Raw genomic sequence first — 11,163 nt, 5'->3', positions numbered from 1 at the left:
CTGATATCGTTTAGGCTTTCATACTTTAAAAAAATTAATATGTTTTCTGGAATCCCTTAAGATTTAAGAGTTATGCGTGCAATGCCCGAAATTCAAAAAGATACGACAATGTATTGAAATCTTAAAATGCAATTTAAATTAAACTAATCAGCATCTTTGGGCTAAACATTTTAAACCTTCTTTTTGTTCTTTTATAGGAAATTTTTAAAAAGACAATTTTTAAAGCCAGCGGCATTGTACGTTATCGATAAGAGTTATCGGTGGATGAGTAATTAGTGGTTTGCAGGCCACGGTCACACTGTCGACTACGTATTTTTTGTCGATGTAAACGTTTATATATTAAAACATAGCAGATAACACCTATGGATTCCAAACTAGATGTGAGTAAGGAGCTTAATTCAGGAATATGATCTTTAATATGTGTGCCTCCCCCAACTAGATGTTCGAGGACGTCAACACGTCGCCTTCCTTGGAGGGCGACATGTCGATTCCGGGCAAAAGAACCACAACTGCAACGTCCGCGAGCGGAGTACCGGATTACAATACTCTGGACGAGCCCATTAGCGAGACAGTGCTGAGGGATATTCGGGCCGTCGGCATTAAGTTCTACCACGTCCTGTACCCCAAGGAGAAGTCCAGCCTCCTACGCGATTGTACGTTATCAACTTATTTTCTCCTGCTTTCGTATGCAGATTTCTTATTGTGTTTACTCGTTGTTCAGGGGACCTTTGGGGACCACTGGTACTTTGCACCTTCATGGCCACCATACTACAAGGCTCCTCCTCCGCCGACAGCATGGCCGACAACGGACCCGAGTTCGCCCAGGTTTTCGTTATCGTCTGGATAGGCGCGGCTGTAGTCACACTCAACTCCAAGCTGTTGGGCGGCAATATGTAAGTATCTTATTTTATAGGTATCCATATATGATCATAATGTACTTAATCCCCAACAGCTCATTCTTCCAATCTGTCTGCGTGTTGGGCTACTGCCTTACGCCGGTGGCCATTTCCCTGATTGTGTGCCGGGTAATCCTGCTTGCCACCCAAACGCGGCTGCTCTTCTTTCTGCGTTTTGTGACCACCACCATGGGCTTTGCCTGGGCCACGTACGGTATGTAAATCGATTGCATTTGAAAGAACACCCACTAATTGCCATCCGTTTAGCTTCTTTTGTTTTCCTGGGTCAGAGCCAGCCGCCACATAGGAAACCACTGGCGGTCTACCCCATCTTTCTGTTCTTCTTCATCATCTCGTGGTTGGTTCTTTCCCACAATTAGGCCAATTTTTGACGTTTCGTTAGTGATTAGTTCGTAAAGAAAACAGTGCACGTTCCATAGCGTAACCAAAAAAAACCGAAATCAATTGTACATTTCTTTAAGCTACAAATCCGTTTTCTTTATTCTTAAAATCTTAAAAGTTATCTGAGTTACGAGGTTGCCTATGCATGCAAGGATATCTGGTCTCACACCTCCAGATTGTTCGCCGAGGCGGCTACCTCCAGGGACATTTGCATCTGGACCCCATCGCCCTTGGTGGGCCTGTAGGTCAGCGAATTGGCGCGGGCCTTGCGTCCCATGAAATGCCTTTCCACCCATTTCAGCAGCGTGTACACGGAGTCTGTGGAAGGCAGTCGGTGGTCCGCAGCGGTCTTCACAATATCTGACGATGTCACACGGAAAGTTCTCGCCATTCCCTTCAGAGCCTGTGCAGATAAATAATTTGTATAATAATCCCAGCCAGCTGAAAGGAATCATTCAAAGATAACATACCACCATGGCATCCTCGTCTGTTAAATCGTCGCCCACATAGATGATCTTGATGCGTTCGTTCCAGTCTACGCCGAAGGATGTGCGCAGGATGTAGATCGAGGCACGACCCTTATTCCACTGCACCGGCGGACGAGCCTCCAGAGCGCAATGCGCCTCCGTGGCCTTGAAGCCGTACTTCTCGATCAAGGAGCGCGCCTTGTCCACCATAGCTCCCCTCAGGTGATTGGGTGTCTCTCGGTAGTGGAACGTTAGCAACGCCCCCTTATTCTCTACCCAAGCGCCGTCACGGCAAACGGAATCCTGCAGTGCCTTCAGCAGATCACTGACCTTCTTTTCGTACTCCATGGGCATGGGGTGTACGAACTTGCTGCCGTCCGGATGAAGGATTTCCAAGCCGTGGTTGCCCGCATAGGTGATGCCCTCGATGCCAACCATCTTCTTCACATTGTCCACGTTGCGACCTGAGATGACGGCCACGTAGACGTCAGAGTGGTTGGACAGCTTATATAGTACGTTCTTAATCTCGGGCGAGAGCGTGGCCAGATCAGGATGAGGGGCAATGGGCGCCAAGGTGCCGTCGTAATCCAACAGCAGAGCCAATTTGTGGTTATAGCCGATGTATCTATAGGATGGATAACCAGAATAATTTTGGTTTTTCCAATAATTAAAATGCAGGTATTTACTCACTTCAGTAAGTAGTCATCGAAATCGTCCACAGACACAGGCTGCATGATAGTGGTGCCCACATCATCCATCTCAAGAGCGCCGACCGCCTTCAGGAAGCAACGCATCCAGTGGCTCACATCGCACTCGGCTTCCCGGCGACGAAGACGTGCCATACGAAGGACACGCTCGTCCTCGGGCATAGTCAGTGCTCGGTGGATCACCTCGGCGGCCTCGTTCACCTCGTACGGGTTGCAGAGCAGAGCCTCGTGCATCATCTCTCCGGCTCCTGCGAACGGTGAGATGACCAACACGCCGGGCACCTCGTTGATCTGGCAGGCCACAAACTCCTTGGCCACCAGGTTCATGCCATCGCGAAGCGGAGTTACCAGACAAACAGCGGCATCCCTGTACAAGGCAGCCAGTTCGTCTTGGCTAACATAGTCGTAGATGTAGCGTATGGGCGCCCAGTTGGCGGTGGTAAAGCGTCCGTTGATGCGGCCCACCAGCTGGTCCACCTCCTCCTTCAGCTCCCGGTACTCTTTTACATCGGTTCGCGACGGCACCGAGATCTGCAGCAGGCTAACCTTCTCCTTGTGCTGCGGATACTTCAGCAGCAGCGCCTCGAAAGCCATCAGGCGATGGACTAGGCCCTTTGTGTAGTCCAGACGGTCCACTCCCAGGATGATTTGCATCTTGGATGTCTTCAGCACCTTGGGCGCGGTCGTGGCCAGATTAACAAAGCGTTCATAGGGAATACCAATGGGAAGCGGACGGACGCGCACGGTGCGCCCGCCATGTTCCACCAGGAGATTGTTTCTGTCCACACGGCAGCCTAGGTTCCGCTGGCAACAGTCCACGAAGTTCAGGCAGTAGTCCTGAATATGGAAGCCTACCAGGTCACAACCCAGCATACCCTTGAAATAAGTGAAAACAGAGTTATTGGTGATACTTTGACCTTGCTTTTCAATATTCTACTTGTTGAGCTCAGTGTGAAAGTTATGCTCACCTGTAGGAGCTCATCGGACCAGGGCAGCAGGCGGAAGATGTCCCATGGCGGGAACGGGATGTGCAGGAAGAAGGCCAGTCGGCAGGGCAAGTTCTTCTCCTCGGCATGCTCGCGCACCCAGTTGGCGGCCAGCATGAGATGGTAGTCGTGGATCCAGACAATGGGTGGGCTCTTCTCGCTGCCCTGGTTTTTGGCCAGGCACTTCTCCAGAGCCTCGATGGTCCGCACGGCGAAGTGCTTGTTGACAGTCACATAGTCGTGCCAGTGTTCGCCTCCGAAGTTGGCTCTTCCCGGCATCGAGTGGAACAGTGGCCAGAAGATCTTGTTGCAGCATCCGTTGTAGTAGCTGTCGAAGATCTTCGAATCGATGTTGACGGACACCACCTGCTCGGACTTGAGGCCAGCGGTCGGCGTCTGATCGTTGGGATTGGACTCGGGAATGGCCTCGTTGGGATCCTTCAAGTGGATACCCGACCAGCCCACCCAGAGACCACTGCCCTTGATCACCACCGGACACACTGCGGTCACCAGACCACCGGCGCTGAAAGGCAAAAGATATACCATCATTAGTGGAAGACTGGCTTCCTAGAATTCCTAGAATTTCTTAGTTTAGTAAGATGCGAGTTTTCATGTCCTATAGCAACGCCTCTTACTCCGCACCATATGGTATGCAGAAAAACCATGTGATGTAACGTTTTAATCTCATACTTCAACCTATAAAATACGTAATCATGTGCCCCAAAGCTACTGGACTGGTCGGAATGGAGCCCAGCAATGTGTTGGTGAGGACCCAGCCCATTTTGTGCAGAGTGCATGACACCCGGGGCCTGATAAGCAGATGTCCATTAAGCAAGCGATTGTAAACAAGAGCTGGACCCAGCTCCGGTCCATCCCATTCCGTGCCATCAAACCCGGAGACAGGCTGGAAGAGCGGAGGCCCAAAAGAAACTCATTCCTGGCATAGGTCGGGTAGCCAGAGCTCCATCGCAATGCTATCGGATTCACGTGACTCCCGATTTCAGTGTCAGGTTCAGGCTTCACAGGGCGACAACAGCCTCGCCATAACGCCTCTAGTATTGACCCTTTTACCAGACACACACGAAAGGGTCAAAAACGCGTAACAAACCTCGCTGATAAGGCTCGCCATTATTATTGAATTTGTTTTCTAACTCGAAACCCAGACTCCGCCTGGTCCAGCACATCTTGATTCGCCTCCCTCCCCACTCTGTATGTTTTGCACTGATAAGATTGAGAAGCTAGCGTGGATCGAGATGAACTGACATATAGGTATGTCACATAGTATTGAATCGAGCACAGAGCTGAGGATTTTGGTCGGGCGGCTTATCTTCAATGCAAATTGTGGGCTCGAGAATCGAACTGGGTTACTTGTGGTTTTTCTGGAGTGCGAAGAACATGGAAATTTGGCCTGGTCAAGCTTTCGCTGTCCAATTCCAGAGAATTGATAAGCGCCGAGCTTACGACCCGATCGATTTATTTGAACATGACTATTGAAAACTTTCCTTTGTTTAATATGTACTTAATTACTATTAGCTTAGACTTATTAGATTAAAAATAATTCGGCCACATTTTGTTAATATTTTCTTAAACTCAGAAATTTGCGCTGATTGTATATGTTTTCTCTAAGAACTAGGCTTTAAAATATTTCTTTAGTTCTAAAATGAGCTCACTGTTGTTTTTATAATTTTATATCACGGTTTTTTAAGTTCTTCAAAACTTTGTCGTTTAAAAAGTTTTACTTAGGACTCAAATTTGTTTAACTGGCTTACATAAGACATGTTTTCTGCTATTAACTTAACACTAATATTTGATCTAATGTACCCACCTGGCCCTGCGTTCCAGCTCATCGGTCTTCGGGTTCCGGATCAGCACAAACGGCAACCGATTGGAGACCACGATGAGACTCGCCTTGGTGGAAGGCTCCCCGGCATTGGTAACGATGATTTCCGTGTCGGGCATTGCGATTCTTGGTAAATTAGCTGTAGAAGAGTTGTACGAATCTTCTCTTGCTGTCAAGCTTAGCACATAATTTTTGGCCACAACGAATGGGAAATTTCGCGGATGTGGAGGTTAGACAACCGTCTAGTTCAAATCCAGGCTTATCAATGGGTCTCGTTCTTCCGAAGCGAGAGCGACCGTTGCCGAATTTAGATCGAGGTGCGCTGACCAAAGACTGAAGACTGCCCGAAGCCAAGTCTATCAGTGCCTTCTTATCGAAGCTTCTCCCAGATGCAATTCGACGTGGAAATGGCAGGCACTTTTCCTGGCAGATTGGCGATTTGGTTACGTTGGTTTCGATGGTCGCGAGAGCCAGCAGCTCCGTACCCTGCCGAAAATAGACAAGCACTAATTCAACTAGCCGCTCAAGTCGCACTTTTCTGCTAAAAATTAATGCCAGCCAGCCAACCCCCTCCACCCATTCCATCATGGGTTCCACAGTCCACTCTCCGGCTTATCAGAAAATCATCCGGCATCTGCTCCTCTCGCGCTGATTACGTTTTTCCAGCGGATGTGGGAGAATCGAAACCTGACGTAGGAGAATACCTGCCGCCTCTATCCTGCCTGATCCGGCCAAGTCGAAGCCAAGTGATCCTTGATGGGGTTAGATGTCATGGTGATCTGATCTGAACTATCGGTGCCACAGTTTACCCACCGCAGATAGTTTTCTAGAATTAACTGGCCGTGCCTGGTATTATCAGCTCGGGAACATTTTACGGCAACGACTACCACAGCCTCATCCTCCGCCTCCTCCTCCTTCCCTTGACCACCCATCCCACCCCATCGATGTTGTCTCTCAATGCGATAAGTCAACAAATCGATGCTGTTGTTTACGCTTCGGACTCCGACTTATAAAGAACATCCGAATTGTACACAGAAGATTTGTATTTCTATTTTCGTTTCTCTATCGAAGTTGTCTGCAGATTGCAGTTGAAATCTTCTCAGTTAGGATTCCAGCTAATGCAAATCTAACCTTGTGGTGACCGCCATTTCTGGAGTTCATAACCGGGCATATAGTTTTATTTACCAGGAAAGATACAAGACCGATAACGCTATCTAGTGCATTTTAGTCTCGGATTTTAGGGCAAAGTGGTGCAAGGGATTACGCCCGGGCCGCATATATATTATAGAACGGAAAACTTGGCTGAACTTGAACACTTGATCATGTTTGGCATTCATGCGCTTATCACGACGCCCGGCTGGCGTTTTACGTGATTCTTGATAGTTGTCGTCGCCTTAGACGGAATCTGCAATAACAGATTCGCATCGGGAGCAGAAATTAGTCAGCTCCATTGGTTGCAGCGGTGCAGCAATGCAAAGCGATCCGATCCGGTCGGCGATAGTGGTAATGATGGTGAGATAACCCGACCGAAGGTCATCGAATTACGGTTGGCATATTTATAGTGGCAAACTATGGCTATTATGTCGCATGAGTCTATAGTTTGACGTGATTAAATTGACGCAGAGCCCGCAGGCGATAGCTTCGTGATGCAAGCAGATTGCTAAGAAAAGAACACCGTTATTAACGGTCGATTGCCTAGCCGGGCTGCCAGACCGCCGATGCCACTGGGACGATAGCTCGAGATCGATAGCGGATTGGTGCCATCACTGACCCCTCGAGTGACCGTATGCTCGCGCATTTGTTTATTTTTTGTTTATAGCAATTATGGATCCTTCAATTATTGAATTTATTGGCGAAAAATGCATGATCAGCATTATACCGAACTTCTCCAACGAGCCTCTGCACCTGATATACGGATCTGTGGGGCCTTTTCGAGCCGGTTTTCCCGTATTCGTGCCCCTGTGGATGGCAACGCATCTACGCAAACAGCAAAAGTGCCGGATCGTGCCTCCAGAATGGATGGACATGGATATATTGGAGGAAATCAAGGAGGAGGAAAAGCGCTCAAAGTACGTATGATATGAGAACACCCATTGAACGCTCATCTTATTCTCCGGCTGCCTGTAGGTTCTTCACTAAAATGCCCTGCGAGCACTACATGGTAGTGGCCCAGTTGGTCATGAGCACGGCTCCGGATGACGTTCCCCGTTGCGAGGAGCTGCGCACTGTGATCAAGGACATCTTTGACATACGCGAGTCCAAACTGCGTACTTCCATCGATGCCTTTATCAAGGGAGAGGGCACATACGCGAAACTGGACAACCTCACGCTGTTAGAGATCCACTCCGTACGACCCATCCTTCCGTATTCCTTGGACCACATAGCACGTTACCAACGTACGGCCACCGCGTCTCAGAGGGACACCTCCATGCTAAGTGCATCCATGGCAGCCTCCAGTTCCGGTCCAAACAGTAACTCTCTGTTTTCTCAGTGATTTTTCCAGTCAAGGAACATTGTGGAGTTCATTCAAGATTAATAGATATAGTTATTAGCTGGATGGTTATGTAACCTGTAGTCATTAAACCTCTTAAAAAGTTCACAAATATTTTAAGACTCACAATTGAATAGGAAAGCTTAAAGGAAATTAAAAAATAATTTTAAATTTGAGATGCATTTCAAATTCCGATAAATGTCTATATCGATATGCGCTTTACAGCGCCTCACAGCACTATTGCTATTCAACAGCAGCTGCTATAAGATAAGATATCAATGCATCCCTGGTTTTCCACGAAGAAAATAACAATAGCTTTTTATACAAGTAAATAAGGAAAAAGCGAGATGAGCGAGACTGCGGTAGCTGTGGAGCCGGAAGAGAGGATGGTTGCTAACAACAAGATACACTTCTCCAAGGAGGTGAAGCAGGTCATCGACAAGGTGAGTCAGTGGAACATATGTTCTTTGCAATGACCAACCCACAACGAATCTCCTTAAAAGGTTCTCAAAACGGACGATCCCATGGATGCGCCGGACTTCAACACTGTGGACTACATCAATCAGCTCTTCCCCAACGAGCAGTCCCTGGCCGGGATTGATGAGACCATCCAAAAGATGCAGTGCGAGGTATCCCTTATTGACGACAACATCAGATCCGTGGTTCGTGGCCAGACGAACACCGGCCAGGATGGACAGCTTGCACTGTGCGAGGCTCAAAAAGTTATCAGCTCCCTGTTTAGCCACATCATCGACGTAAAGACCCGGGCGGAGCGCACCGAGGAAATGGTCAAGGAGATAACCCGGGATATCAAGCAGCTGGACTGCGCCAAGCGCAATCTAACTGCTGCCATCACCACGCTGAATCACTTACACATGCTGGTCGGTGGAATCGATAGTCTGAACAAATTGATCGAGCGGCGATCCTACGGTGAAATCCTTAATCCCCTCCAGGCTATTACCGAAGTTAACCAGCACTTCCAGCAGTTCTCCGACATCGAAGAAATCAAGGTTTGTTTGGATTCCATATAAAATCATTTAATCAAATGTCTTGTTGTTCGCTTTCAGAATCTCTCTCAGAGCGTAGATAAGATACAGGTTACACTGGCGCAGCAAATCACCGAGGACTTCAAGGATGCCTTTTCAGCAAAGCCATCGGCACAGAACCAACACCGTTTGGGACTTAACCAGCTGGCCGATGCTTGTAAAGTAATGTCCGTGCTGGATCCCAAAGTGAAGAAGGAGCTGCTCAAGTGGTTTATTGCACAACAGCTGGAGGAGTACACGCACCTGTTTCACGAGAACCAGGATATTGCCTGGCTGGACAAGATAGATAAACGTTATGCCTGGCTTAAGAGGCATCTGCTCGACTTCGAGGACAAGTATGGACCGGTGTTTCCACTGGACTGGGAGGTCTCTGAACGAATTACAGTGGAGTTTTGCCGGCAGACACGCGAACAGCTGGCACAGATCATGGCCAAACGCACCAACGAGATCGATGTGAGACTACTTTTGTTCGCCATCAACAAGACGCAGGCATTTGAACAGCTGCTTTCCAAGCGCTTCACGGGAGTTACACTGGGTGCACAGCCCACGGATAAAGCAAGAGTGCTTAATGAGCCAACAACGACGGACGGTCCTGTGGGCATTACCGTTTTCCACGACCAAATCGGACAATGCTTTAAGACACATTTGGACATCTACATACGCAGCATCGACCGGAATCTTACAGAGCTGATGGACAAGTTTGTAGAGATGTCTCGGGAACCATACAAGTTCGCCGAGGCCAAGACCACCGTGTACCCCAGTTCCGGCGATCTTTTCGTCTTTTACAAGAAGTGCATGGTGCAGTGCAACCAGCTGAGCAACGAACAACCAATGTACGATCTGGCTTTAGTGTTCAAGAAATATTTACGGGAGTATGCTTCGAAAGTGCTCGAGGGCAGCACACCCAAGCTTGTGCCATCTACCACCAGCAGCTCCATCGGTAAGAGTGTCTCGTTACTCACGCGCGACATGCAGAATCTATCCACTGCCGCTGGTCAGGTTTTTCACAATTTTCTTAAGGAGGGCGATACGCAGCGATTTGCAAGAGATGATCTGGTGCGCATCTGTTGTGTTTTGACCACGGGTGAGTACTGTTTGGAGACTGTCCAGCAGTTGGAGGATAAACTAAAGGAAAAGGTAACTTCTGCATATGTAAGCAAGATTGACATGAGCGAGGAAAAGGATGTATTTCATCGGTGAGTATAAATAACTCCATTTGAAACTAAAAATGTATTAATTACTTTGAACTTGTATAGTATCATTTCCAACTGCATCCAACTTTTGGTTCAAGATCTGGAGGCTGGTTGCGAAGCTTCGCTGCAGGCGATGTCCAAGGTGCAGTGGCAACACATCAACAACGTTGGCGACCAGAGCGCCTTCATCAGCAGCCTGTGTGGCAACTTTAAGCAGACGGTGCCTACCATCAGGGACACGCTAGCCAGTTCGCGAAAGTATTTCACCCAATTCTGCCACCGCTTCGTCGCCGCATTTATACCGAAGTTCATCAACGTGCTTTATCGCTGCAAACTAACCCTCTCGGATGGTTCCAATAATGTTCTAGGCTGCGAGCAACTCCTGTTGGACACCCATTCGCTGAAGACGGCCCTATTAGAGCTGCCTTCTGTGGGATCGAGTGTAAACCGCAAGGCGCCCACCAGTTACACCAAAGTTGTGGTCAAAGACATGACTCGGGCCGAGATGATCATCAAGGTGGTGATGACGCCGGTCCAGCCGCCGGCACACTTCACCCAGCAAGTGCTCAAGCTGCTGCCGGATATTACGATTGCGGAGTATCAAAAGATTCTGGATATGAAGGCGGTCAAACGTGTGGATCAACTGCAACTGATTGATCTTTTCAAGCACACGGCTTCTGCAGCGGCTGTTAGTGGGTTAATAGAACCAAATACTGGAGAGGAGGAGAGCCAAGGAGCAGAAGCAGTAGTGGCTACTTCGGGAACCACTGACGATACCGAAACCGTGGCAGTGCCAACTGAAACGACAACGGCAGCATCCTCAACACCCAAACGAGCTTTTATCTTCAGCGTGGGTAGCTTTACCGGAAGCGCAGATAAAAATGCCGATGGGAGTTCCCAGACGGGCATCAGAAAGCTGGAAAACCTATTGAAAAAGCGCTTCCCCTAGTTTATATACGATTACATCTTGAAAAATCATTCCACAAAGTTAACTTTAGTTTGACAATATTCGTTAACGCTTATTTGCTTAATTTATTAGGTTCATCCGGTATTTTTGTTCTTAGACAGCAATGGAACATTAAGTTTTGTATTATTCGCAATCCATCCGCCTATTTTAAATATTTTTATTAAATGA

General features: G+C 48.1%; 4 protein-coding genes across 5 annotated transcripts; 3 read left to right on the top strand and 1 right to left on the bottom strand.

Annotated features, from left to right (window-relative positions):
• Window positions 1-245: 245 nt before the first annotated feature.
• On the top strand, window positions 246-1,385 carry LOC6526816 (protein YIPF6). The gene is made up of 5 exons (XM_002087882.3): window positions 246-380; window positions 440-653; window positions 722-893; window positions 953-1,110; window positions 1,164-1,385. Exons 1-5 carry the CDS (start codon window positions 363-365, stop codon window positions 1,274-1,276), a joined length of 675 nt encoding a protein of 224 aa, XP_002087918.1. The 5' UTR covers window positions 246-362; the 3' UTR covers window positions 1,277-1,385.
• On the bottom strand, window positions 1,369-5,812 carry LOC6526815 (alpha,alpha-trehalose-phosphate synthase [UDP-forming]). Its single transcript, XM_002087881.4, has 5 exons — window positions 5,284-5,812; window positions 3,441-3,981; window positions 2,456-3,348; window positions 1,769-2,390; window positions 1,369-1,701 (listed from the first exon to the last, which is right to left on the bottom strand). Exons 1-5 carry the CDS (start codon window positions 5,415-5,417, stop codon window positions 1,462-1,464), a joined length of 2,430 nt encoding a protein of 809 aa, XP_002087917.1. The 5' UTR covers window positions 5,418-5,812; the 3' UTR covers window positions 1,369-1,461.
• A 1,038-nt stretch (window positions 5,813-6,850) lies between these two features.
• Window positions 6,851-7,903, top strand: LOC6526814 (probable DNA replication complex GINS protein PSF2). The gene is made up of 2 exons (XM_002087880.4): window positions 6,851-7,367; window positions 7,426-7,903. The coding sequence occupies exons 1-2, from the start codon at window positions 7,123-7,125 to the stop codon at window positions 7,790-7,792; spliced, it is 612 nt and encodes a 203-aa protein (XP_002087916.1). The 5' UTR covers window positions 6,851-7,122; the 3' UTR covers window positions 7,793-7,903.
• Window positions 7,904-8,034: 131 nt separating this feature from the next.
• On the top strand, window positions 8,035-11,036 carry LOC6526813 (vacuolar protein sorting-associated protein 53 homolog). 2 transcript variants are annotated; one of them, XM_002087879.3, is made up of 4 exons: window positions 8,035-8,232; window positions 8,293-8,799; window positions 8,857-10,031; window positions 10,092-11,036. In XM_002087879.3, exons 1-4 carry the CDS (start codon window positions 8,137-8,139, stop codon window positions 10,975-10,977), a joined length of 2,664 nt encoding a protein of 887 aa, XP_002087915.1. In that variant the 5' UTR covers window positions 8,035-8,136; the 3' UTR covers window positions 10,978-11,036. The 2 variants fall into 2 exon arrangements, with proteins under 2 accessions (XP_002087915.1, XP_039227436.1); XM_039371502.1 differs by lacking the exon at window positions 10,092-11,036 and having other exon boundaries at window positions 8,857-9,775; window positions 9,835-9,993.
• The last annotated feature ends 127 nt before the right edge of the window (window positions 11,037-11,163 follow it).

This window comes from Drosophila yakuba, chromosome 2L, assembly GCF_016746365.2.
Source record: "Drosophila yakuba strain Tai18E2 chromosome 2L, Prin_Dyak_Tai18E2_2.1, whole genome shotgun sequence".
Taxonomy (NCBI): Eukaryota; Metazoa; Arthropoda; class Insecta; order Diptera; family Drosophilidae; genus Drosophila; species Drosophila yakuba.
This window is presented reverse-complemented; position numbering and strand designations above follow the sequence as displayed.